This window comes from Rhipicephalus sanguineus, chromosome 9 (assembly GCF_013339695.2).
Source record: "Rhipicephalus sanguineus isolate Rsan-2018 chromosome 9, BIME_Rsan_1.4, whole genome shotgun sequence".
Lineage (NCBI taxonomy): Eukaryota > Metazoa > Arthropoda > Arachnida > Ixodida > Ixodidae > Rhipicephalus > Rhipicephalus sanguineus.
The window spans coordinates 63,072,466-63,100,431 of record NC_051184.2 but is presented as its reverse complement, the minus strand read 5'-3'; the positions used below and the strand labels follow the sequence as shown (position 1 = coordinate 63,100,431).

Sequence of the window (27,966 nt, the reverse complement as noted above, 5' to 3'; positions counted from 1 at the left end):
CAGGCTTTACGGAGAACTTCCGTGAAGCTTCCTCGTGGCTGGGCCGATAGTAAATACCAAGTTTTCAAAGTGGCCTCACGGTCGAGTGCTTTGCAAGTGAGCACGATCGGCGAGTCAGCGAAGAGGACGAGTTTGGCATGCAAACACTCCCGACGTCAAAAAAGAAAAGAAAACAAAAAAGACACGAGAAACCTTCCTTCTTCCTCGCCTCCCCCCCACCCCTTGCCATCTTCTCTCCCCCGTCCGCCTTACGCTTTGAGCATGGCCGTCGGCAGATTTTGCCTTGGGGGGTGCAAACCCGTGTTGCAACGCGGTTGGAGAGGGGGCAGCGCTTGTGGGCACTGGGAGGGAGGGGGGTGCCCCTTTTGCTTAAGAGCCCTGCCGACGCCCATGGCTTTGAGATTACGCGCAACAGACGCGCTCAGCACTAGAGAATGAAATTTCGCTGGCGCTGCCAGAGTGACGACATCAGGAAAAAAAATGTACTCCACTGAAAGAGAGAGGGAAAGAGACTTGCCATTTTCCTCCTCTCATGAAACTCGCTATTGCTCGAGTCAGGTCACTCGTACCCCGCATTGTTCCCTTTTTAATTTTTGTTTTACATTACGCAAAGCTTTAAACGTGGGTGAAAGTAATAATAAAGCTAGAAATGGTCTCGCGGGTCACAGTTGAGAGAGTTCGGCAGCGGCGGCCGTTGTTTAGAGCGCCGACGACAAAGGACCGCTCTCCGAAACGGCCTCTGGGGAGTGGTATCGCCACGCGGCAGGCACGTGATGTATGGCTCTCCCGAGAGATGGCGCTCTCTCTCTCTCTCTATCTGGCTTGCGTCAGCCAGTGGTGTGGAACTGTATGCCAGGCTTTCGTGCGCACGGGGATCTCTTGTGCAGCGCGTAGACCTTTTTGTAGGATAAATTAGTAGGGGGGGGGGGTCCGGCGGGTGTAACTGGGTATGTGATCTATGCTAGCTCACCAAGCATTGAAATGTTCGGCGTTAGAACAGTTAGAACAAGAGAAGTCGAACTAGTTGGTACGGAATCATCACCAAATAACGAACTGTTAAAACTTGACCTAACGAAACCCGATTTTACGAAGTCCCAGGTATAACGAACAAATTTCCATTCCCTGACATGCGAGTATGGTTCAGTGCAGAGTTGCACGTAATGCGCTACAATTAATTGATTACTTGCAATCAATTATATTTTCGTGTAATTCTGTAATATAATCGATTTTTAGAACTGTAAGGTTCTGGGTAATTCAATTACATTTGTAATTGGTTGCCGGTAATCAATTACTTTTTTTCCCCAAAGTCAGGTTGCAACGAGTCTTACACGGCAGTTCTCGTCCCAAAAAATATGCGACCGCTCAGTAGGGACCCCCCCCCCCCCCCCGTCCTGTTAGGCGGGCGCCCTTACAGAGCCTATTTTCGCAACTTTTTCTAACCTTACTTGCAACGCCTTACCCGAGCGCCAGCAACAGCGAAGTGCGACGCTTCATAGAGGACGTGGACACCAAGGGCGTAGCCAGGGGGGTTTAGGGGGTTCAACCCCCCCGCCCCCCGAAATTTTTTCAGTTTGCTGGCATATATATACACGCGCACATACAAACGCGCGCACGAACATGCGTAAAGTATGGTTGAACCCCCCCCCCCCCCCCGCCCCCGAAAAAAACAGTCGAGTTTCCAGTGCGACTGCAGCGCCAGAACGCAAAGCATAGCGGATAAAAAAAGCAATAATGAGACGGGGTCTGTCAAAATTCAACGCGATGCGCGCGTCTCCCTCCCTGCGCGAGTGCGCGGATTCTGGCCGGGCTACACGGGGGACGCGTGAGCGCGTCTACTTTCTGCGTGCCCCTAACGGCCAATGTCAGCGAACTTGGGACGGGCCAGTGCGAAGAACGCAGCTCCCTCTGGCCAGTGTACGGTGCCTTGGCAATGAAGGGAAACCTACGGGGGCGGAGCGTCTGCACATGTACTGCTACGCGAAGAAGTCCGGTTTGGCGCGCGTCTCGTAACGCCGTGGAAAGCGATGGCTAGCGTTGCATTTCGACGCAAACGCTGCTCAGCGTCTAAGGTACGGGTAAAAGGCGCGACTTTTTCACGCACGCAAAAGCGCAAAGTGATAACGCATAAGGTAAAAGAAATACGAATATCTCGCTTGTGTGCGCTTCGTTCCGTCTCAAAAAGCTACATGTAGAAAATGAAGGAGCATTTTATATATCTCACGCAGAAAATACGGACGCAATTGTGGGACTACATTCATTAGCGGTAGGATACGTGCATTGTGGCTCTGTAGCTTTCCCTGCATTGCCAAGAAAAGTTGTCCGCGAGTATAGCATCGAAGCACTGCGCAGCTATCAGCTGCTGTAGAATGTGTTCCTACGTTATAATAGAGAGTTTGAGAACTGGGGCCCGAAGGATCTTGGGGACCCAAGAAGCTTGCGAGCCGCTAGGGCGCATGCGCAGAACCCAAGCCACTCTTGGGCTCTTGCGCTCGCGTTGACTCGAGACGCAAGAATTGAAAACTAGCGTGGGCCCCGAGGCGTCTTGGGTTACCAGCGAGAAGACACAGACGCAGCGCGGACAACGGCGCAGTATGGCACGCGTCTCGCATGATATTTCGTCACGCGTGGCGCTCCGTGCACTTGACCCAACGCAGCCTGCGTTGGCCCAATTCTCAAACTCTGTTGATCATCCGAATGCAAGAGCAGGATGCCCAACGAAGCTTGGGGGCCCAGCGTCTTGGGTCCCCAATTCTTAAACTCTCTAATATTGCCCTTCGCTCCAGCGCATGCATTGAGAGACTGTTCAGTGTAGCAGTTGACCTCTTAATGAGGAAACATGGAAGAATCAGCGGCAACAACTTTGAAAAACAACTCCTGTTTAAAGTTAACAACGTGTACCACTATACCACATATGTCACAGTAAGCCTTCCAGCCATCACGCAAGCCTCCAGCCTTCTCTCTACCAAGCCACAGTTTGTCGTTATAGTTTGAGTAAACTTGTGTTGTTGTGTTACGGCAATAATATTTTGAGGAAAGATAGCGCAACAGTAATCGATTACACTTCTGTAATTGCTCAGTTACTTTTCTGGCGCTGTAATTGACCGCAGTAATCAATTACATGTTGAAGAAACTGGTGGGAAGAAAGTAAGATAAATAAAGAAGAGGGAAGAAAGCACTGTCAGGGTACATGTGCGCCTATCCATTGCACGCCTACAAGCGGTCGCTTAAACCGGTCGGTTTTAAAAACACCAGCATTGCTCGCGCCGCTTTGCTCGCCTGCGACGCGTGGAGCCACGATCCGAGGATCTTCTCTTCGGAAAACGGTCTGTCGTCTAGCTTGTTCAGCGCATTGCGTAGAACGTTTCGTTCGTTCACAGAACGTTCGCACAAACACAATAGATGTTTTATCGTTTCGTCACTATTTCACGAGTCGCATCTGGAGGTGTCTGCCATTCCTATGCGAAAAGAGTACGCCTTCGTGAAAGCTCCTCCTAACCACATGCGGTACAGTAAAGTTGCATCACGGCGGGAGAGGTGCGATGGAACTTGAAGCTTCCTCGGTCGGTCTATAGTTTATGTAGGCGACGGTTCCACACACTGGGGTCACTGAACCAAGTTTGCGACATTGTGTCAGCGAAGGCCCTTGCAGCGTCTGTCCTCGACAAGGGTATTGGGGCTGTCTGGGCAGCCTCGTGGGCGGACTGGGCAGCATCATGAGCGAAGTTGTTACAGACAATGCCCCAATGTCCCGGCAGCCATTGGAACACAACGCCATGTCACTTCGATAAAGCTTGGTGAAGACCTTCTCTCATTTCGTTCACTAACTGCTCGCGCACCCTTCGCCGTAACGCTGATTGCAGACTCTGAAGGGATGCCTTAGAGTCGCAAAAGACAGCCCAGTTTTGAGGCTGGGCTTCTGCGATATAAAGGATAGCAGCACGTAAGGCGGCAAGCTCCGCTGCTGTTGATGTCGTCGTGTGGGACACCCTGAACTTGACAGTCACTCCACAGCTCCACAGGTGCTGCTGTTATTCCGGTCTGCCAATAAGCGAAGGATAACTTATGCAGCGAGGCCCCTCCCGTCCCATATGGAAGGCCTCGACTCTGCGTAGAGCCCTTGTACATGTACATTAACCCAAGAAAAATGGCTTACAACCATAGGCGTGCTCAGGGTTCCCATTCAGGGGGGAGGGGAGGGGGGCGAAGGTTTATCACGGTGCCTCCCCTCCGTATTAAGTCAATCTGTGGGGCAGACTTTGCGCCCCCCTCTTCTTAGGTGACTAGGGGGGGCGGCCACCCCCTGCCCCCCTCTGCGCACGCCTATGCTTACAACTACGTTCCTTGCACTTCTTGCAGTGCAATGCCAGATGCGTAACGGCCTGCCAACCAAAGAACTGTTGTGCTCCCGTAGACTTTTAAGGCATTTTCCTGTTCGCCCGCTCTATACTTTCCCGCAAGACGAATGGAGCCAATAAACTAAACCGAATGGAGCCGATAAAGAAGAGGGCCGGGAAGGAGGTTAGAAGCGGAACTAGTTGTGCTCATTGAGGGATAAAAAAAATCCGTCATTGTTATTACCGTAATTAGAAAGTGCGCTTATGCATGGTTCGTTACAGCCATGCACGGTACTCACGGATTCAAACGGAAAAATTTGGAGCTAATTCATGCACGTATTTTTGTTTCCAGCGTTTGTTTCATGAGGGATTCCTCCCATTGCACTATCTTGATTGCTGTAGAGGCGTTAAGAGCTGGGCACAACCAGGGCATCTTATCAAAAGGGCATGAGTCATGACCACATTTGTGGTACGACTGTGAGTGGTCAGGGTCTGTCCTATCAAGTTCGTATCCCGCTCTTATATACCATGAACCTTTCGTTTCTATTGCAGAGACATCGCTGGCAGACAGCCACAGTAAAAACCTTCCGTAGCCGTGATGCTTGCCATAAAGTCTATGTGCGATAACATATTATCGCGCCCCGCGCATGGTACGCGGTGTAATAGAAGCAAACCATGCGAGTCACTGGTTACGCTACTAAAGATGGGCAGACTTGATGCCTTCATGTAGTAGTAGTAGTAGTAGTAGTAGTAGTAGTAGTAGTAGTAGTAGTAGTAGTAGTAGTAGTAGTAGTAATAGACTTTTATTCAGCCAAATTCATAGGCGGAGCATTTCGACCGCCTGCGCGATCAGTCGACGCTGTTCTTCTTCCCCTTCGGCGCCAATGCAGTCGAGCCAGGTGGTGATGGAAAGGAAAGAGGGAGGATAGGAGCTGGATTGCTGAGCAGTTGGGCAGTAGTATGTAGTATGCGAGTGGTATTCGTCAGCAGCCAGCTCGTAAAGAGATCGCGTGCTACGTGACGCTAGCCGGCAAAAGGAGTGCTCCACCCTCGCCGTCATGGCTACGAGCGGCGCTGGTTAATTAATAATCCCAGGTTTACATGCACAGAAATACCCAATAAAGCGGAGGGGAGGACGACCGCCACCGTAGCTCAATTAGTCGCGTTATCCGATGGTTGTAGGTTCGGCCCCTGTCGGCTGCATGTTGTCTTTTCGTGCACATTAACTTCTTCAAGTTTATATCATAATTACAACACTAGAGTTAAACAGCACAAATAATATCCGCTATTCAGTGCTTGGCTACATTGTCTGACGGTTTCATTAGCTTACAATTCTGACTTGTGAAGTAACCCACGTGTTAATTCCGAAGCCAGTTTCCTAACCGCCCTACCAAGGACTCAACCCTACCAAGGACTCGTCGTGCGACTTAACCCGCATGTGAGCGCTTGCGATACCACTTTCCTACCACACTTAGTCGACGCTTGCGCCCTGGGGGTAATTACGTCACGGGAACGACGGTGAGGATGATGTTGAGGGAGATGGCTTGGACTACGATACCGTATTGGTTGGCGCTTCGCCTCTTTCCGCTGTGCGACTTGTGTACGTACAGAGCTGCAAACAGATGTTCTGGCGTAACATACATTAAGGCGAAAGCCTTAGATGCCTCATCAAACACGAAAACTGACCGTCGGTGTCAACGCGAAGGGATGCAAATAAATCATCATCATGCGATGACATCATCATGACGAAACAGATCGGCAGAACTCGTAACGTCACTACGAGGTCTCGGCAGAACTATGACGTCACATAACGTGACGTCACACGATGATGTCATAACCCGACATGGTCGCTTCGTGAAGTGTGGGCCAATCTGGGATGGCAGTGGTGCCAAATACCGTGAGCTGCAGCAAGCTGTGATGCTTGCGGTCCTGGCGGCAGTGCAAAACTACGTTAGGCGCAGAAGGTTTTTGAGAAAGGGGGATGGATCGACGCAATCGCTTGAGAAGAAAAAGAAGAAGAAAAAGCAGAAGGCTTTCAAATTCGAATCGTCTTAGCCGAATTCATAAGGGACCGTGATATTTGTGACGCGATATATTTATTTACACATGTGACACTGACACAGACGTAACAACTTCCAAGCGTTTTTATAAATGCTCAACAATATTGGCATTACGTCTTTCTTTATGGTTCCTTAAAGGGACACTAAAAGCAAATATTAAGTCGACGTTGATTGTTCAAATAGCGGTCCAGAAACCTCGTAGTGCTGCTTTTGTGCCAAGGAAGTGCTTCTTTTGAAATAAAATCACCTTTTAGTGGTACGCATCGCGTTAGCGCACTTCAAATCACCCGCCTGAAAACGGTCTTCCTCACGTCACTGTTGCCGTGCCCAACGTTGTCCGCCTTTACTGCGCGGCGGCGTGCACTGGCGGCGTGCACCATTCGGGCATCCGGCAACATCACATGCATGCGGCATTTTGTCGAACTTTCTGTCAGAGCGACTTTCACGAGCGCGAAAACACACGCGGCAATACGCGATACCGAAACCACCACTGAGACGCGACCGTGTGAGCGAAGCAGTGCGCCGGGCGACGCGCAGTTTGGCGAAAACGAAACCTTTGAACCACGTGCGCCGTTCCCCTTGGCAACGCCAAAGAGGTTCTTTTTTCCATGAATCAAACAAAAACGAACAAGCAGAATTTATTACGTCTCTTGATGCACGGAAGGTTCTTTTTTTTTATTGCAGCTAGTTTGATTACGGGTGATTAATTATAGTCGGACTCTCTCACGTCATCAAGATCATTTCCAAAATGTCCCGCTCGTGGCGCTCATCGTGTGATACATTTAGCTTAATTTCTCGGTAAGTAGTGCACTGCTGTTGATAATATTGCCGTTTAAGACGTTGTCATACATTCAGCTTTCACTTTGACATAAATTGTTATTTGCCTGTAGTGTCCCTATAAAATACATATTTATTTATTTAGTTATTTATTTATAGGTAGTGCGATCTGGTACAAGATTTTAGCAGCGTGGGTATACATGAATACGCAAAAGCACTTAAGCACATACAAGTTCGTAGCAATTGCAGGCATTCTTCAAACATCTGTAACGAATTCTTTAAACACTGGTAGTGAACACGTAAAAATATGCAAAGACAAATTGATAACATTTTCAGGTGTTTTTCAAACATTGCTATGGACTTTTCGGTAACAATTCCGGTATTTATTTATTTATTTATTTATTTATTTATTTATTTATTTTATTTAATATACCTCAAAGGCCCCCCAACAGAGGGCTTTACATGAGGGTGTGGGCAAACAACGTAGGGTTAATAAAACAATGATTCTATGGCATTTCTAAAGTTATCCGTGTTGAAATGACGGATGACACTTGGGGGAAGATCGTTCCAGTCCCTGGCTGCCTGGGCGAAAAAGGAGTGATGGTGGGCTGTGGTGCAAGCAGGGGGTGGGTAGACGGCCTTGAGGTGACTTGTGCGGGCTGAAGTGCGATGGGCTGATTGAATGGGAGAGTTATAATGAAGCGTATGATACATTTTGTCATACAATGATAGTCTAGAAATCTTACGGCGTAGTTGAATGTTAGGTAGACCTGCTTTTCTTTTAAGTTAGTAACACTGGTGTGATATGAGTAATCCGAGTAGATGAATCTAAATGCGCGGTCTTTTGCTGTCCTAGGAAATAAAGAACACCTAACAGTTATTCCTTGCGTTCAAGGGAACTACTGTGATTGTACGCCTTTCTCTCTTTGATAACCCTATGAACAAGTAAAAAGTATCCTGATGAGTAAGTAAAAAAAATGGGAGTGTCAACGTTATAATGGCATTCTGATGAGCAAGCGAAAAAATGGAAGTATTAACGTTTAATGGCGTTAACAGGTTTAAGAGATCTGCACTTCATTACCATGAATATTCCACAAAGTAATTATTCCATTTTTTTCTTACTAAAAAGTTACATTATTACTTTCTGTATTCATCGCTGCTACCGCTCGATTCATGGAATTTATACTGTAGCGGGCTTCTGAGAAAATATTACTGGTGCCACCTCTTTATAAGCTGGGCCTGGAAACAACACAGCTTATTTTTTTCGTTTGTGCCCTCTACTCCGGGATGCAGCCACGTGGAGGTTAGCTCCGCCATGGAAGAGTTCCTCACAGAGTCTAAAAGAATGCCTTAGGAAATTTGTCGGCTCTAAATATTTTGTTAAGGTGTTTATTTGACGGCACTCAGCGGCAATACGCAGTGGCGACAGTCAAGGCAAAAGGACGGACTCTGAGCGCGAGCGGCGTTATTTCAGGAAGGAGCCGAAGAGGAAGACAAACTAAAGCGACGGGAGAGCGCAACCCTTACACAGTACCAAGGCTTGGCCACGATTTCATTACTGGTGATTTGCAATTAACATTTATTCGTTCTTTAAATATATAAGGCCAGTAAAATTAACCTGGAGAAACTAATGAACTAATCGCTTTAATTTCGCCAGTTCACTGGGTAGCAATCATTCCAGGAACATCATCATTATCAAAGACAACTTCACGTAGGTGACGAAGAAGACGAAGAACCGCACCGCCGGGCACCAGCTAGACGAAAAGAGCTGAGGCGTTTGGAACTGCGGTCAAGAAATTCCGGCCCAAGAAGGTCAGGTCTCCCAAGATGGACCAGTTATGGGACCTCGATGCTGCAGTGGACGCGTTCGTGGTACAAGCGATGGAAGCTATTGTTGAAGCGCTAGTAATTCCTCCACCCCAGCAGCCCCCACCCATTGCCCCTACCTACCAGCAAGCCATCGGAGACAGCCATCTATCGGCCTCGCAAATGTCCAGGAAAAGACGCCGCGCTGACGACCCTACCAAGAGCCAATTGGTAGTCATGAAAACACCTCCCAGATGGGATTGCGTGCAGCTGATGCCGGTCGAAAAGAACATTTACCTAGAGCACTTTACTACTGCGCTGCGGCCCGAGGCAGATGTCAACGCGTATCGCCTTGACAACCATATCACCGTCAGTGGGGTAGGCATACCCAAGCCGATGCTAAGCATAGAAGAGGCCAAGCTGCCGGCCTGCTTAACTGATTGGATGCGTGCAAGAAACCGTGGTTCGCTCACAAGCATAGAAGCTCAGTGTTGGCCCGTGGCACTCAGCGGCAGAGACCTCAATGTAGTAGTCGAAGCACCTCAGGAAATAAAGGCGGTCGCCTACCTCGTCCCTGCCGTGCTGCACGTAATGAGCCAGCCTCCATTGCAGTCCAGTGATGGGCCTGTCGTTCTAGTCCTCGTTGCGACCAGTGAGATGGCTCGGCAAGTACACCAAGTAGCCTGCGACATCCAAGAGCACACGAAAGTTAGAGCGGTCCTCCTGTCTTCTCGCGCACCCAAGGAACTGCAGCTCCAAGACCTCAAGAAGCGTCCTCAGATATGTATCACGACACCTGGTCGCTTGCTCACCTTCTTGAAAGAAGGACTGCTGGATCTCTATCGTTGCACGTACGTGGTGTTAGATGGACTCGACCGTATGGTGGATATTGGGCCTGAGGACCTAGTAAAGACCATTGTAGAGTGGATGCGTCCCGACCATCAGACGCAAATATGGCTCAGCTCACGAACCCAGAAGGTGCGTATTCTCTGCGAGTACCTGTTGGATGACTACGTCCAGGTCAACATCGAGGTACCGGCTGCGTCTCGTGACCAGGCTGTCAGGCATATCGTCGTCGTCTCTGAAGAAGCAGAGAAAAAGGATAGACTCATCGTGCTTCTTCAGGACATTGTCAACGTGGCGCGTAACAAGGTCATCGTTTTCGTTGAAACGAAAGAGAGAGTGGACGACCTCATGGGTTTGTTGTTGGTTCGCAGATTGACCGTATTAGGTGTCCACGGCAAGATGAAGGAAAAGGAGAAGGACTGGGCGCTCGATTCGTTTGCGTCTGGCGGGCCAAGCGTCCTCGTGACTACAGACATGGGCGCACGAAAGCTGGACACGGCCAATGAGGCACGCTTCGTGGTCAACTACGACTGTCCCAGGTGTTCGGAGGCGTACGCAAGGCGTATCGTCCACGCTTCGAACTCTCCTTCTCAAAGCGCGGTGGTGTACACAATGTTCGCGCACCAGGAGAGACGCCACGCCGCGAACCTTGTGTCCATTCTACGGGACGATAAGCAACCGGTTCCAGTCGAGCTGGAGGAGCTTGCCAAAGAAAACGCGCGGGATCGCAGATCAGGAGCTGACCGCGGGAACAAGCGACCTCGGCTGTGAGGACACGGGTCCTATAGACACTTCGGAGTGGAGAAGCTAGGATGAATAATTGCACGAATTCTCTGCGTTGTTTGTGAAAATTTTGCGTGCTCTGGTGGCTGCTGCAGCCTTCAAAGCGAATAACGCGACTTCTTGCTCGCTAGTAAATTAAAACTTTTGTGCTGAGCTCCACAGTTTCACATGCGTAGCTCGCATCGTCTGATCAACCACGTATTTGCCGCTTTGAACATCTAAAGGGACGTGCAAACGCTCGTCACTTTGGATGACGAACGCTCGGTGACGTGCGAACGCCCATCGATTAAACATGAAAATGAATGTACATTTCATTTACAAAATCGCAGATCGAGCTTTTGTTTGACATTCAGTGATTTGTTTACTTGCTTAAGTTTCAAATTTTGTTCATTCTATTACTGAACCATTTGAATGCAGGATATGTATTAGCCAGCGCATACAAGTACGTTCATTACCATTGCCATGCAATTAGTCTGAATGTAACACGGACGGTATATAACACCTTTCGAGAATCTTTGGAGAAGTATGAGAAGTAGGAAATAGTGCTAAACGAATCCAACGTAAATAAATCACGCCGCGTGAGGGTATTAAACAACACGCATAACGATAAGGCACTTACACAGAATATACCAAACGTGCTTACAGTTGCTGATAGATGAGAGCCGGGTTGACGTCTTGTAGTTATTATCCGAAATTTTATCTGTTCGATAGAGACAGTAGTGTGTTCCAGCAGTACCAAATTAGTATATGGTAACTGCGAAAACGCCATACCGTCGTGGTTGGTACGTACTTGCTCAGTCTGCAACCCCTGTTAGGCACTTTAATAATCTCATCACGTTCCCGTACGCATGAGCAATTCGCGCGGCTTAAAAGCTAGAATCCGCGATGTGAGTGCCACGCAGTTGCTGTGGGCTTGCGTGGGCCTACAATTAAGCCGTCTTCGCCACTTCCGTGCAACGGGGCTCAGGGTTGGCCGACCATCCGATCTCGACCGCTGGATCCCTGGACCTTACCACCGTTCACTATTAAGCTTTATACCCGAAGCAAATTTTCGTGTGTCTTTTTGGTACGACCAGTTACTATGCCTAAGGGCATGCTTTCGTAATAAATATAAAGCTTTAAAAAGCGACGTTCCAACCACGTTGGTGAGGCATTGTACCTACGGGACAGTAAGCAGGCGCTGCTAAAACACTCTGGTATTAAAAGTTTCGTGAAACATCCGAAGCGGGAGCCGCACGCCCGGAATCTACATCCCGCTAAGCAACGTCCTCTGACAGATCCCCACCACTCGCTTAGCTTGCACGCGCGCATTGACAGTCGGAAAATGGTTCATAGGTAGTTTCCAGACCTGCCGAGACATTGTTTTTGTGGTAGCTTCTATGGATGCCCTCGTCCCTGATGAAACTGCAAACCTGCTCCTCTGATCTGTCGAGTAATCCCCGCGTGCTCGATGGCCAGAAAATTACCACGTGCCCGTCACGCGGTTAGTGCATGCATGCCACGAGACTTTCATTCCGGTTTGATGACATATCAATTGTTGGTACGTTCACTGCGAAAATTTGCCGTCGCCCTGATGCTTGTTGCAAGGTTCATGTTCGACAACATCTTATCGCGTAGCGCTCGGCTACGCTGTGGGGCCGAAGGAAACCGCTCGAGTGTCATAGATCACACCGTTGACTTCAGGGATTATTAGTTCCAGAGCCAGCCTCTAACCTTCGTACCACGGACGTTCCTGACGTCGTGCGACTTGCCCGTATGTGAGCGTCTGTCATGTCACATCGCGATCGGCATTGTGAATAGGAACTTACGCCCCGGGGAGTGATTCCGTCACGGAAATGAGGATAAGAATGAAGTTGAGGGATATCGCGCGGGCCAAGGCACCATCTTGGTTGACGATACGCCTGTTTCCGCTGTGCACCATGCGTACACAGCTCTAAAGATAAATTCTGCCGTAACATTTATTTAAGTGCAGCGAAGGCGAAAAAGGAAACGGAGAGGAAAGCGCTAGAAGCTTCCCTAGTGACTTCAGCACAAGGTTTCTGTAATATTAACTTCAGTGCCGCCACATATTCATTGCGACATGTGGCAAGCACAGGCTTAGCAACTTTCCAGGTATTTTTTAAAAATGTCAAGAAAAAGATTGGCAGCACAGTACTCACGAATTGAAACGCGACGTCATTTTTTAGTATAACAACCTTTATGAGCATTTGTTCTTCATTACCCTGCCATGTCGCTGCGAATCTGGCTACTAATGGCAACGGTAGCGGCAACGCCGTAGTCAGGGGCTGGCACACTGGGCCGGAGCCCTCCCCCCTCTACGAATTTTTTTTCTGTCATGGGATAGAGTGCACGAAATGACAAAAAATGACAAAATGACGTCTGATATGACGCGAACTGTATAGAGACGCTGGAAACAAAAGTACGTGAGTTACTAGCCCTAAATTTTCGCGTTTCCATACGTGTTTACTGTGCGTGTTCTTTCATATACCCCTAATAAATATATCAGCACGCACATTTAAGACAGCTAATGTTTATTACATTGAATAATACTACACGCATCCGCCCCACAAGTGAGCGATATCTTACACGTCGCATGCTTGAAGCCGTACCACTCTCCCGGTGACGTTGACATCTAGACGCACCTAGATGGCGCCTTTGCCGCCGGGTATAGTGCTACATGCTTATTCCCAGTCTCTCGGACCATGCGCGTGTGCGCCCAACGAAGAGGACAACGAGCTGCCAACGCTCGGTCTCTGAGCTGAACTGGTGAGTGAGTGAGTGAGTGAGTGAGTGAGTGAGTGAGTGAGTGAGTGAGTGAGTGAGTGAGTGAGTGAGTGATGAGTGATGAGTGAGTGAGTGAGAACTTTATTGTGGTCCAAAAGTGGCAGAAGCTGAACGAGAATGGAGGTCCCGCTAGCTCAGCCAGGTGGCTCCACCAAGGAAGGTGCTGGAAGCTGGAGCCTCTCGGCGATGTCCCGGGCCCTCTGGACTGCCAGGAGTTGGTTGTTAAGTTCCATGCTGCGCATGCCAGCCTCCCAGGAGTGTTTAATTGTCTGATAATCCTGACCCCGAATTAAAGGGGCACAGCCAGAGCATATGTTCGAAATGGCAGTGCTCGTGATTACAGTGCTGACAGTGAGGTGAAAAGTCTGGATCGATTCTGTTTAGCATGGCTGGAGTGATGTACGTTTTTGTCTGTAGTTGTCGTAGTGTGACCGCTTGCGCTTTATTCAATTTAGGGTGTGGAGGGGGGAAGAGCCTGCGCCCTAGTTTGTGAGCTGAGGTGATCTGCAACCGGTGTTGTAAATACACCTTGTACGTAGTTTACTGAACAAGCACCTCGTCATTCATGTAACAACATTCAGGAAAATAATTATTGCAACATTTTTATTTCATCAAATTCATCATTACTTTCGATATCTATCGCTTCCACCACTCGGTTCAGGGACTATATACGCTAGCGGGTTTCTGAGAAAAATTCTACTAATGCCACCTCTTCAAAATCAGACCTCGAATTTACAGACCTTGTTATTGTTTCCTTCGGACCCTCGACTCTGGGATACAGCGACAGGGAGGTTTGCTTCGCCATTGAAGGGTTTCTCATAAGGCATAAAAGAATGCCTTGCCAACATTTGTCGGCTTCAAATATCATTTAACTATATCAGGCTATTAATGCTAACTTTAAGAACTAATAAACTAATCGACTTAATTCTTGGCCAATTCCATGCACTGGGTAGCAATCGTCCCAGGAGCATCATCACCATCAAAAGACACCTTCACGGAGGTGACGAAGAAGACAAAGAACCGCACCGCCAGGCTATATATTACAAAGAAGAAGACTTCTTGAAACTCCGTGTGCTAAGCTGGGGACAATCTTAACAATAGACGCTATTCTCACCTTCGGTGCTTCGGATTTGGGCGTCAGCCACAGGAATGTTTTTGATGCTGTTAGTGCTTTCCTTCATGAAACAAAACGAATGCGTTTTTAAATTCCTAATTGCAAACGTGTTCCGATAGTAACAATGAATCAATAAGAAAAAAAAATTCAATAAAAAGAATAAGACTTTCGGTAACACATTAATTTCATTATTCTAATTTCTAGTTAAGATGAGAAGTCCGGGCTGAATGTACAAATAATTATTGCACTCGTTCTTTTTTATGTCTGCTTGTCTTTCGTGTTAACTCACTAGTTATAACTTTAAATCTCATATCTACAATTCTTGGCCAATCCCCCAGTGTGGGTATGAGCCATGTGTAGAGGCACATCATCATCATCATCACCAGGCAGCTGCTAGACGGCGAGAGCTCAGGCGTTGGGGGCTGTGGTCAACAAATTCCGGCCCAAGAAGGTCAGGTCTCCCAAGATGGACCTGCTCTGGGAACTCGATGCTGCGCTGGAAGCCTTCGTGGTGCAACCGATGCAAGCTATGCTTGGCGCGCTAGCCATTCCTGGTCCGCCAGCCTTTCCTATCGAAGAGGTGGACGTCATGCCCCAGCAGCCCCCAGCTATTGCCCCCGCCTACCAGCAAGCCATCGGAGATAGCCAGCTATCTGCCTCGACGATGCGCAGGAGAAGACGCCGCAATGACGCCACCACAAAGAGCCAACGGGGAGTCGAGAAAACACCTCCCACATGGGATTGCGTGCAGCTGATGCCGGTCGAAAAGAACATTTACCGAGAGCACGCCACAACTGCGCAGCGGCCCGAGGCAGACGTGAACGCGTATCGCCTTGAAAACGATATCGATATTAGTGGACGAGGCATACCCAAGCCGATGCTAAGCGTAGAAGAGGCCAACCTGCCGGCCTGCTTAACTGAGTGGATGCGTGCGAGGAACCGTTCCCTCACGCATATAGAAGCTCAGTGTTGGCCTGTGGCACTGAGCGGCAGAGACCTCAAGGTAGTTTCAAGCTCCTTCGGAAGTAAAGGCGGTCGCCTACCTCGTCCCTGCCGCGCTACACGTACTGAACCAACCTCCGTTGCAGTCGAGCGATGGGCCCATTGCTCTTGTCCTTACTGCGACTCGTGAGATGGCTCGGCAAGTCCACCAAGTAGCCTGCGATATCCAGGAGTGCACAAAAGTTGGAGTGGCGTTGCTCTCATGCCACGCGCCGAAAGACTTTCAGCTCGAAGACCTCAAGAAGCGTCCTCAGATCTGCATCGCAACACCTGCTCGCTTGCTGACCTTCTTGAAAGAAGGCTTGCTGAACCTCTGCCGCTGCACGTACGTGGTTTTAGATGGAGTCGACCTTATGGTTGATATGATGATTGAAGACCAAATACATGCCGTCGTAGAGTGGATCCGTCCTGACCACCAGACGCAAGTATGGCTCAACTCACGAACCCAGAAGGCGCATGTGCTCTGCGAGTACCTGCTGGAAGACTACGTTCTAGTCAGCATCGCGGCACAGTCGGTGCCTCGTGACCAAGCCATCAGACAGATCGTCGTCGTCTGTGACGAAGCAGAGAAAAACGATCGTCTCCTCGCGCTTCTGGAGGAAATCCTCGACGAGGTGCATCGCAAAGCCGTCGTTTTTGTTGAAACAAAAGAGAAGGTGGACGACCTTATGGGTATGTTGCTGCATCGACAATGGCCCGTATTCGGCGTCCACGGCAAAAAGACGGAAAAGGAGAAGGACTGGGCCTTGTCGTCGTTTGTCTCCGGCGGGCTACGCGTCCTCGTGACGATAGACATGGGCACACGAAGAATGGATGCGGCCGATGACGTGCGCTTCGTGGTCAACTACGACTGTCCCAAGTGTTCGGAGGCGTACGCGAGGCGGCTCGTTCACGCATCGCACTCACGTACTCAAAGCGGGGCGGTGTACACCTTGTTCGCGCACCAGGAGAGACGTCACGCCGCGGACCTTGTGTCCATTCTGCGCGATGCTAAGCAGCCGATTCCGGCCGAGCTGGAGGAGCTTGTCAAGGAAGCCTCACGTGACCGCATATCAGCAGCTGACCGTAGGAGGAAGCGACCTCGGCTTTAATATGGACGGGACTGGTCATAGGTGGTTGCTGACAAGCTTGAATTAATCGCATGAACACTCTTCGATGTCTGTGAAAAATGGTGTGGCAGATGGTGCCTTAATGGAAATTGACGCAACTTTTTGCTCATTAGTAAATTATCGATCAGATGGATTATTCTCCAATATAGATCCTTCTTCGCTCTACAGCATCGCAAGTCGTGCTTTTTTTGACGTGAGAGCGGGTTTTGGTAATATAGTAGGGTTTGAATTGTACTTCATGTGGAACAAACGAGCGCTATCGAACAGGCACATAGACAAGAGGCACACAGGACAGGCGCTCATTCTGTCCTGTGTGCCTCTTGTCTATGTCCCTGTTCAATAGCGTTCGTTTGTTCCCCATGAAGTATGAACCAACTTGCCCAAACACAAGTCTTGTTTGAATTGTAGTATGTACCATTGTGACAAAGACGGTTTATATATAATCCTTAGAAGCGCGCACGCACGCACACACGCACGCACACATTCTTGTACACTGGTATGCGACCATAATCGTTTTTGTGGTTGTGATGACCGTCGAGATAAGTGTTGTAAACTTGATAGTCATCAAATGAATATTCTTATTTCGAAAAAACAGAAGAGCCTTAGATGTACCCTGTTTCATTTGCTTATCACTGCGCTATTTGCGTTGATTGCATCGATGACTTCACACGTGTCACAAATACATATGAGGAGGTTACTCGGTAATTGTGTGCGCGAAGCTGACAAGAATTTGTTCTTTTTTAAATTGTCGGCTTTTAGTTCTAAGGCAGTCAAAGAGAGAAGAAACGGGTAAGGAACGAAATGAACGTTGAAGAGGTCAGTCTATGCAGCCTACTTCCGAGGCGGGTTTGCAATGAAAAAAAAAATGGAGAAGAAGGCATAAAGAAAAAAAAGTAATACATCAATAAATTAAGACTATGTAGCTAACAAGAGATCGATAGGGGTTTCTTATGACATCGAAATACGATAACGCTGTAAAAGAAACGGGCAGAGATAAGATAGAATATTCGGCGCGAACTCCCAGGTGTTATCCAGGAACCGTACTTGAAGAAAATGTATCGGGACAGCAATATGCTGTAACGGCAGCGCTTTCACGCAGTGATCTTGCAACGTTAGGAACAATTCGTGTGTTCAATATATGTAGAACGATTGAGGGACGACGTCTGCTAAAACGCAACCCATTAATTGAAATGACAACTGCCGCATGTTCGGTGGGCCTTGCATCTGGCTCCGTATATTGTGATTCTGTACATACCTCTGATACGATGCGCTAAAATCGTTTTAGCGAAGCAAGGTAGTTGTTGCAGGGTAGTTGTGGAGTTTTGGTGTATTTCATTGTCCCGTAGCAATGTGATGGTATACCTACAGGTGAGATTTTACGTTAGTATACACCTCCGAATCAAGACCCAAGATCGTTAGGATGGGAGAAAGGGGATATAATTGAAAAAAAAAAGAATACGAAAGGACTTGTTCAGTGTCAATTATTAAGGCAAAAGCCTTGGGTGCCTCATCAAACACGAAAAGTGACCGCCGGCGACGTCGGCGTCAATACAAGTGATGCAATAAATCATGATCACGTGATGGCGTGATGACGTCACCCTAGGACGTCACCATCACGTCACAGGTCGTAAAAATTTGTGGCGTCGTTACGATGTCTAGTAACGTGACGTCAAGTGATGACACGATCACATGGCGTCGTCGCTTGGTGAAAGGTGCGCCGATCCCGGAGGCACCCCAATACCACGTGAGGTGCAGAAAGTTTCTAATGCCTCCGATCCCCGAGGCAATGAAAGAGCGTGTTTGGTGCGAAAAGCTTTCGAGCGGGGGAATCAATACGATAGACTAAGAGGAGAGAGAAAGAACTTCGTAAGCATAAGAATAAGAAGGAGAAGATGGCTTCCACCTTCGAATCATCTTAGGCAAATGCATTAGGGACCGTATGAGGCTTGTGGCTGACAGGTTGGTAACACAATCATACGCACTTGTATGAATGTGCTTCTTATAGTTACAACATGCGACTCGATGGTTACGAGAGGTAGTCAAAAGTAGTCGAGCCAAACCATGCCATTGCTCTTCCCGACGGCACCGGACACGTAGACTGAATCGTCCGCCTCCATGTTCTTGTGGTTGATGCCGAAGACGGTAACGCCCTGATTTGCGTGCCAGAGAAATTCTTCAGGAAAGCGTGGCCGTTGTCCACGCTTTCCCGAACGAACGTGCTCGTACCGTGGGATGTTCTTTAAAGGTACTCTATTGCACATGGTGAGGTACGCGCCTGTGACGTAGTGGTTGGAATGGTCGGGTTTCGGCCCTGGAAACACAGAATTCACACTTAAGATTTTGCGTTTTTTTATCGGGGGTGGATGCACGCTGTGCTGACTTCAGTCGCGAGTGTCTGTGACGTCACTGGCGACGGGCGTAGAAGCGTAGCTGCGCGGGCAGCTGTCACATAAACGTCGCGAAACCCACAACGTCACCGGCCAGATACATCGGCAAACCGAAACACGGTGCGCTAGGTAAAGAAGTGCTAAACGCATTACAAATAAAAAAAAGCAGCTGTCGTGCGATGAAGCGACCTCCAGGCCCGTTTTTATATTCGTTGTACAGTGCTCACGAATTGATGCGCAACATCAAAACTTTTAGTATAACAACTGGTTTGCGCCATTCTTCGAGATAACCACGTCGTGTCTGTGTGAATATGGCCGCTAAACGTAATGTTGGCTCTGATAAAGCATTCGACTCGAATTTACACCTACATGGCCCGAGCTGAAGGCGGCGGAAGCGAAAGTACCTGCCTTGATTAACCCTAAGTTGTCGCGTTTCCATCTGTGATTACAGTTTGAATCACACTTAGAGCGGTCGAGCGCGTGGCTTCGGATGCTAGCGCCGTCCGCAGCTGTTACATCGCGTTAGCTACAAGCTTCCTTTCTTGCTTGTATTATAGCACCAAGACGCAGCATGCGGTACGACTACGTTTGGTATGTTTACGGCGTCGGTCTCTGCATATTTTTGCGAAAAACGGCGGGAGAAGCGGTCGAAAGGGCACTATAGACAAGTGGATTCACACTGTATTGTGTGCGCTCCGCCAGACATTTCTAACATGCCGGTTCGTAGGGGAGCCCACAGTACGAATTCATACCCGTGGGTTTCTTTTTTTTTTTCCTTAGCTTTTTACCGCTCCGCCATAGCTGCAACCACGTGTTCGTCCCAAGGAGGCTTAAAAAGAACTGGTTGGTCCTCGCATACCGACGGACAACGTTACCGACGTCTTTTGGGCAGCACTGCGCCTGGAAAAGTTCAATCGTCATGACGGCCAAGCGATAAGACTGAGTTTCTAGCGATCGCGCCTCGCTTGCCGCTTCCGTGTCTACGCCTTCAGACGCACCATGGTTACAACCGTTCGTTTTCTTATCACACGAATCACGTTCGCTAGATGCCGCGCTCCGCACCCTGAAACCCACGCAACTTTGACGCCGGCTGTCCAAGCGCCGGCACTTCTTTTCGCACTTGTCCCAGTTGGTGCCTCGCGTTTCGCTTGTTCGCGCTCACTACGGCAGTCGTTTGCAGGGCTAATTTCGCAAAATGTGATCGCTGTGCGCGTTGCGGGTGGACTTACCATGCAAAGGCAAGTGAGCGTCGCATACCAGGATGTTTAGGAACCGATGTAACGAAGAAGAAAAGGAAGAAGCGGCAGAAGTTTTCGTTCGCCAAAATCATCCGTGACCGGCATGAGCCATCGTCTGTGAACAAGGACGAGGTGCGAGTTCTCGAAAGAAAACGGATCATCGGGAGCTTCTTCGAAGAATTGCTCTCCAATATTTCATGCACGAAGGTATGAAAGTCTTCTGATGTTATATTACTGTTGCGCGCCTCGTGCCCGCGTTACGCGGGATTACCTGACACACATACATCTGTAAACGTGGCTCTGGATAACGCGCGTGCCTTGAACGCATCGCCGATGGTAATTGGATCAGCTAGTCCTGATCGTCGCAGTTATTGCCTAATAATCGCGCGCGCTTAAGAGGGAAGAAAGGTTGGAACACTTTGACCTTGGTGCAATGGGATCCAGAGGTGGGTGTCTTTAAATGACTTAGGTTTTAATTGTTTGGTTTCCTTGGTTGCAGACGTCGCCGCAGTCATATCAATGGGGTAGGTTACCTAACGTGATGTTGTGTGCGTTGCAAGTCATAAAGAATAAGTCCACAGAAAAAACGAGTTTTATTGCTTTCTTGCTTATATTTGGTATCTTGGTGTCCCCGTTTTAAGCTCGATTCATCTGCACTATGCCGCCACCCCATGGTGGCATATGACTTTCCAAACATGTTACTTGCCACTTTACTTGCGGATAAAACCTCGACAGGTTCAGCTTATATACAACTGAAAAGCAAATAGGGGGCCGCAATACAAAACACGGACATAAAAGAAAATAACGACGACACAGGCGCACTCGCCTTTGTCGTCGTTTTGCTTTTTATGTCCCTGTTTTTTATTGCGCCCACTTTTTTGCATTTAAGATGAATCGTTACTAACTAGCCCAAATGGATGTTTTGCTATCAGCTTCTATACTTGCTTTTAACAAGCTTGCCATTGATTTCAAACAATACTTGTTTTAATTGTACATACACTACATGCCAAACAACATTTCTTAACACTGTATTACGCCAGAGCTGATATATTTAAGAACTGTTCCTTGAACAATAGCCGAATGGAAGAGGTTAAAGCATGAACTAAGCAGTCATGCTGCATAACCGGACTGAAACGTAATATACGTGGTCTGTCCCAAAAGTTCCCGGAATGTTTTTTTTTTTTCTTGTAGCCAGCAACGTTGCTTGGCGGGCCGGTGCTTTGGGCGGAGCAGTTAGAGGAGGCGATGAGCTTCAAAACGAGTCCGGTTTCGCCTGCGGATATTTGTTGCTGGCGTGCCATTCTTTGCACAAAAATATCTACAGCATGCTCGTCGAGAAAAAAAAATATGGACCAGTTTTTGGAGCAGCGTTGTGCAATCAAGTTTTGTGTGAAACTGGGTAAAAACGGGCCGGAGACGCTCGAAATGCTCCAGAAAGCCTACGGTGACGACGCAATGAAACAACGCCAAACTTTAATGTGGCGCAAGAGTTTCCGGGTAGGTCAGAGGTCTGTCAACGACGACGACCGCTCGGGACGCCCGTCGAAACCACAAACGGGCGACTCGGTGTCAAACGTGCGCCACAGTCTTGAACAAGGACAGGCGATTAAGTGTTCGGATGATCGCGGAGAAGTGTGGAATACCCAAAACAATCGTTCATCGTGTTTCGACGGAGGATCTTCAAATGATGAATGTCTGCGAGAAAATGGTGCCAAAAGTCTTGACGAATGAGACGAAGGAGTAGCCACACTGCGCTCATTGTCTCCGTGTTGCTGGCCAAAATGGGGGTAGCAATGCTGCCCCAGCCGCCGTACAGCGTCCATCTGGCACCACCGGACTTCTTTTTTGTTTCCAATGGTCAAAAGAACCTAGAAGAGGACTCGGCATGGGACGATGGAGACGGTAAAAACATCTGCGACGACCTCACTGAAGGAGGTTCTCGTTGACGGCTTCCCAGGCGCCTCCGATGATTGGGAGGAAGCGTTGGCGACGGGGCATCAAACCAGGCGGAGAGTACTTTGAAAAGTTCTGAAGAGATTGTAAACTAATACGGAATAAATGATTTATTAAAAAAAAAGAACTTCCGGGAACTTTTGGGACAGGCCATGTATGCGATCTACGTTCCTCGTTCTTGCGTAACCTGACGCAATCGTGTCCTTGTCTGTTTTCCCTGTCTTGGCTCGTCGAGGGACTGCAGTTTGTGTCGTACATATCCTAACCAGAACAGGGCAGACCCAGAACTTCGCCTTGTTTGAGGCACGTGTACGCAGGAATTGCCATTTTCTACGTAAACCCATGCGCTTCCTGTTGACCCTCTTCTTGCACCTCCTCTCTTCTGCGGCGCTCTTTGTAGCGCTTGCACTTTTAGCTTCTTTAAACACATGACAACACAATAGCTGGCATGCTCTCCTTCCAACGGAAAAGTAAGTAGGCTTATCTACAAGGCGGCTTCAAGAGCTGAGAGCACAGTTTGAGTTCATGACTTGGTGTCTCACGCGAGCGCTGTTGGAGGCGCACAGCTGCTTCTTTTCCTCGGCCTCCACCGAATATTATGTATGCCTCGGTGACAGAGAGATGTCCTTCTGGCTACTCAAGGAGTTGCAGCTACCAGAGGGTCATTGTAGAGCTGACGTCGACTGTCCCGCGTCGCGATGACGTTTGTGGTCACAGGGTGTCACTAGCTTCTTGTAGGCTGGCGACGCGCATTCGATGATACGGTAGGTCATGCAATATGCGACGCCGAGCTTTTGGAAGAGGCAGGAGCTCGACGTGACACCCAAAGCAACGTTGAAAGTTTCCTTATTAAAGCGCTAGATAAACGGACACTAGCGGATACACATAGATGGGACAACACTAGAGGGTCTCGGGAAATATGTAAGTGGGCCTAACAATCACGCTTTTTTCCGTTGGCGTTGCGTGGCAGATGGGTACGAATGGCCGAGCTGACGGTATCCTGCAGCTCGCAAGCAGAGTTCTAAAGCTGTATTCAGAAGCAGCTAGGTGGTATATGTGATTGTGGCGTCAAGCGCGGAGGAGGTATTGCGTCTGCAAAACTGGGTAGTTGTCGGTACATTTGCGGATGACTTTGACCACAATGCCTTCACTGGAAGACGCAGCCATGAACTTCTGGGAAAGAATAGTCAACCCACGACAGGTGGCCGCGGCCATGCAATGGAAGGAAAATGGCGACGAGGTTTCAATCGCAGGGTGTCAGCACCGATCTCATGAGCAACGACACGAGCTCTTTCCCGCCTTGCGCTCTTCAAAATGGATCCGCTTCCGCACTCTAGTCGTTTAGAGGGTTTCCGTGCAGCCATCCGCCTATGGCCCCGCGGGTCGATACTCAGAAGCCAACGCCCGCCGCGCTTCCTAGCGTCGTCGCGATCACGTTTCGCCGGTCTCGCACCAGGCGGCGCAGGCGTCCGCGTTGCGGAGCCAGGGGTCTGCGCGTGTACGTCGTGCCCCCTGGGTGTGAACACCGTGCGTACGTCCACCACCCCCCACCACACTCGATACACACGACGGAGTGCTTCGGATCGGGCGGCGTGCCGGGCACCGACTGCGAGCCGGAGTCAAAACACCGCGCACACTGTCTACCGATGGAAGGGTCCAGAAGCAACCGCGGCCAAACGAGGGAGCATCTGAGCGACCGTAGGACTGTCGGTGCGGACGATCACTGACCCTAAACTCATACCTGTGAAGAAGTGGAGTAACGTTCGGCGGCGTGTGAAGTTTAGCTTTTTTGGCTACGTTCCTTCTTTTTCGCTTGTGTGAGTGGGCGCGCGCGGCTTCGGGGTCTGCTCTGCCCCGGGAAAAAAAGAACCCATGCCGGCTCCGTATCGACCCAACATGGCCGCGCTTCTCGTGTTTTGGCTGTGGGTTGCTGCTGCGGGATTTCCCTGTGTGTTGTGCTCTGCCGAGACTGTGGGCTTCGAGGCAGCCTTTCAAGGTGAGAACGAATTTGATGAGAGCGCGCGCACGGCTTTTGCAGGCCGCGTAAGAATTGCGACGGAGACGCGACCGGCGGCGGAGCGACGTGACTCTGCGTGTTTCTCTCTCTCTCTCTTTCTCGATCGACTCTCGCGAAACCGAGCCCAACTGTAGTACTATACGTCCGCTGGTGCGAAAAAAAGAAAAAAAAAAGATCCTCTAGTCGATAAAACCCGCCACGTCCGCGCCGCCAGCAATCGTAAATTTTTTTGCTTTTCTTTTGTCGGATCAGTAGCTGCGCGATACGAAACGAGATACAGACTTCGGCCTCGTCAACGTGGTCGAACTCGCGCATAAACTTTCACGCTGAAAGCCAGGGTTTGCGAGAGTTATGTGGCCGTAACCACGCGTAAAAACAACTTCGCTCGCGTATCGAAATGCGCGTAAGAGATGCATTGCAAATCGCATCGAGCGAAAGCTTAGACCGTCGCTTGAAAGAACTCATTCGCTACGGAGCTATTACAGAGGTTTAGGATACCGTTCTTATAGGACTTGCGTTGCTTGAGTACGTGCGCTATTTTTTCGGAACATAACGTGTGTATCCAAGATGTGAGCGTGGGATGCATGTACATTGGTGACAAACGCTAACGCAGAGCTTTGAGTACTCTATTCTATAAATGTCTATTCACGTCGTAACAGGAAGAGATGTTGATAGTCGTATGAGCAACATACGAACTACGATGCATCACCAAAACACACACGTATACTATAGCAGCGCCTGAAGATACAGGTCGCTAGTTTGGCTTCAGAAATTCTATCCTGACGCTTGCACACGGTTCTCCCGCATCGTGTCGAATAGTTGATAAGGTTTCGCAATCATGCACGCAAGGCGTCAAGCTATCTGCATTTCTCGTAGTAGTAGTAGTAGTAGTAGTAGTAGTAGTAGTAGTAGTACTTAGTGGTTGTTCAGTAGGGGAAATGTGTACAAAAGGAGGGAACCGAAATGATAACTTGTACTGATAGCTCCACCGTGACCAATGCATCTCGAGTGCCGAGTTTCGGTTGCCGCCTTGTAAAAGAAGTGATTCTAGGTGGGCATGGTTGTCGTCCCGACTGGCAGCGCGAAATTTCTCAAATGTGCTTCACCCGCACATTCCGCAAGCTGAGTTTTCGAACAGGTGCCCTCGATAAATAAACTGTCCTTAATGTAAAATGCATAGGCAAAACTTCCCTGTTGTCAAGAGTTGGCCTTTAGTTTCTCGCAGCAATAAGTATTGTATATATTAGAGGGGGAAAAGAAGCGTCGCTGACACCAGGATACACTTTGGAAAAATTGAATACGGAGTTCATCCTATCTTTCAAAAGATGTCAATTTCTGTTATGACGAACCCAACGGGCCATGAAAATCTGTTCACCTAGTGAGAAGTTCACCTTAACACGACAAGTTTGGGAGAATTTGTGAATGAGAGTATACGTCAAAATTTTCGCTGCGAGATATGACAATTGAATTTCGATTAAACGAAGTGGCACGCTTAAAAAAGACGCTTGGGTTTGATTTGTACAATAAAAGCCTCTGCGTTGTGTAGTCCAACAATCTGACCAATTGCCGTGTGCCGATTTTGTGTAAATATGCGCGCTGTCTCGACAACTGAAACTTATCGCGACATGGTCAGTAATTTCCCAGAGTGCTCGCTTTCAAAAAACGGAGTGTGGTTTTCAGGTCTTTATTAGCTACGGCGTGTGTGGAGCATTGTGAGCATTGTACTCAAAAGCAGCAACTGCTCCAACGACCTCTTTACGCAACGACGGTAATTTATGTCTTTTACATACTAGCCTCACCTGATATCAAAGAATTTTATCTCAGCAGAGTGGACTAGAGTGTGTGGTCGCAGGAGGATGTTTCATTGGCTTTGACTACTAACATTTTCTTGAAGCATCTGAGGACATAGGTCACTGCACAACTCTCCCGTGTGAAGACCTGTGACCATGTGTTCCATAAAGATAAGTTCCAGCGTTTCAACCACGGCATATGTCCGCAATGTTATTCATTGGTTTTGAAGGTACCGAGAACAGCGGTGCTGACGAAGCAGGAGAAGTTTTACAGCGAAAGCTGTTATGAGATCATTTCACCGGCCGTTTTTGGCGCCGTAGTTGTCCGCCGCCGCCGCCGCCGCCGCCGGTGTCCGTAACCAGTATCGCTCGAAATAAGAAAAACAACTAAATAAGAAAAAAATTCCAGGATGGAACGAGGTTCGAACCTGGGTCCTCTGCGTGGGAGCCCAGTATTCAACCTCTGAGCCATGCCGGTGCTTGAAACTGCTTTGCTAAAAGGTCCTATACAGGCTTCATGTCGGGAAGGAACCACATTAGCATATGCAATATAGCGTGCTAGAAGAGTAAAATAAGCACCAAGCGTAGCACAACGCGAATTCTGTAACCAGGCGTCACACAATGCGAATTGCGCAACGAGCAGGTTGTTGAATGCTTCCAACCCATTACAAAGGACCCTGCCATAATTCTTCATCATCAGGCACAGCATCAACAAAGTGCGCATAATGCCTTACATGGGTTTAGCAGGCACCAACGCTCTCCGTAGAATGACAAAAAATGGCAGAGGGCCTGCTGGCCTACTTCTCAAAAATTACAATTATTTATAGCGTAGTGGGTTCCTCGCAAGTGCACTTGGATTGGTTGCCAAGGAAGCCTATAAGCGCATGATCCATTTCCTCGGGGTCTCAGTAAAGTTCTTCGCTCCCCCCCCCCCCCGTCTCTTTCCCACGTCAACGTATGTTATACAGCATGACGGGAGAGGGAAATAGCGACCGGGCGTCACCCAATGCAAATTACATAACTGGTGGGCCGTTTAAAGACTCCAACCCATTACAAAGGGCTGAGCCGTAATTCTCCATCGTCATCAGTCGTCGCGTGAACAAAGTGCACATAATGCCTTACAGACGTGTAGCTGGTGCCTCACTTCTTTGCAGAATGACGAATAATGGCTTAGTAGGTGCTTCCAAACTTCACAAAAATTGTGATTTATGGCGTAGTGGGTACCTTTCTAGTGTACTTGTATTGTAGCCCCAAGAGAGCTTAACGGGCTCTAGAAACGCCGCTCTTCCAGCTTTCGCTGTGACTGTGCTGCGGTTTTAGCGCAGGCCTGGCGTTTTTTAATTAATACTTCCTGTAGTTTTACGTCCCGAAACCATGATATGATTGTGAGGCACGCCGTTCTGGAGGACTCCGTACTAATTTCGGCCACCTGGGGTTCCTTAACGTGCTCTTAAATCTAAGCACATGCGTATCGTTCGCATTTCGCCCCCATCTAAATGCGCCTGCCGCGGCCGGGAATCGAATCCGTGCCCTCGAGCTTACCAGAGCGAAACCTTACAAGCAGAAGTTACATAATGTGTAGCAATTGAATAATGTGTAGCGAAATTGAAAGGTTCAGAATTCTCAGTCAGTGAGGACTACTCGAAAAGAATTCGTGACGTCAGGAAGAAATTATGGGAAAGCGCTTCACAGGAAAAGACTAACGGTGCTAAAGTTAAGCTGGTTTTTGATAAGTTAAGCATTAACGGCGATATGTTTGGGTGGGATAGTGCAAAAAACCAGCGGTATAAGTTCCCGAAGAGCCAAAAATGACAACAGAATAAGAACAGTCACGTATTCAAAATCCTAAACATAAACTGTCGTAGCGTTGTTAATAAAGCTGTAGAACTTGAGGGCATGCTGTTTTCGCATGATGCGGACGTTGCCATGCTCACAGAGACCTGGCTGAGCAGCGAAATATTTGATA

At 48.7% G+C, this 27,966-nt stretch overlaps 1 protein-coding gene across 4 annotated transcripts in view; it reads left to right on the top strand.

The window, feature by feature from the left end:
• The window catches only part of LOC119405249 (pikachurin), a 277,626-nt gene that overhangs the window by 76,678 nt on the left and 172,982 nt on the right, over positions 1-27,966 (top strand). For 2 of the 4 annotated variants that reach the window (XM_037672059.2, XM_049419238.1), the window contains exon 1: positions 23,719-24,189. The exons of 1 other annotated variant lie outside the window; for it this stretch is intronic. In XM_037672059.2, coding sequence (XP_037527987.1) covers positions 24,066-24,189 — 124 coding nt within the window. In that variant the 5' untranslated portion in view covers positions 23,719-24,065. Of the gene's footprint in view, positions 1-20,135; positions 20,448-23,718; positions 24,190-27,966 lie in introns of those variants that run through there. One more of the 4 variants, XM_049419239.1, reaches the window with a different exon arrangement.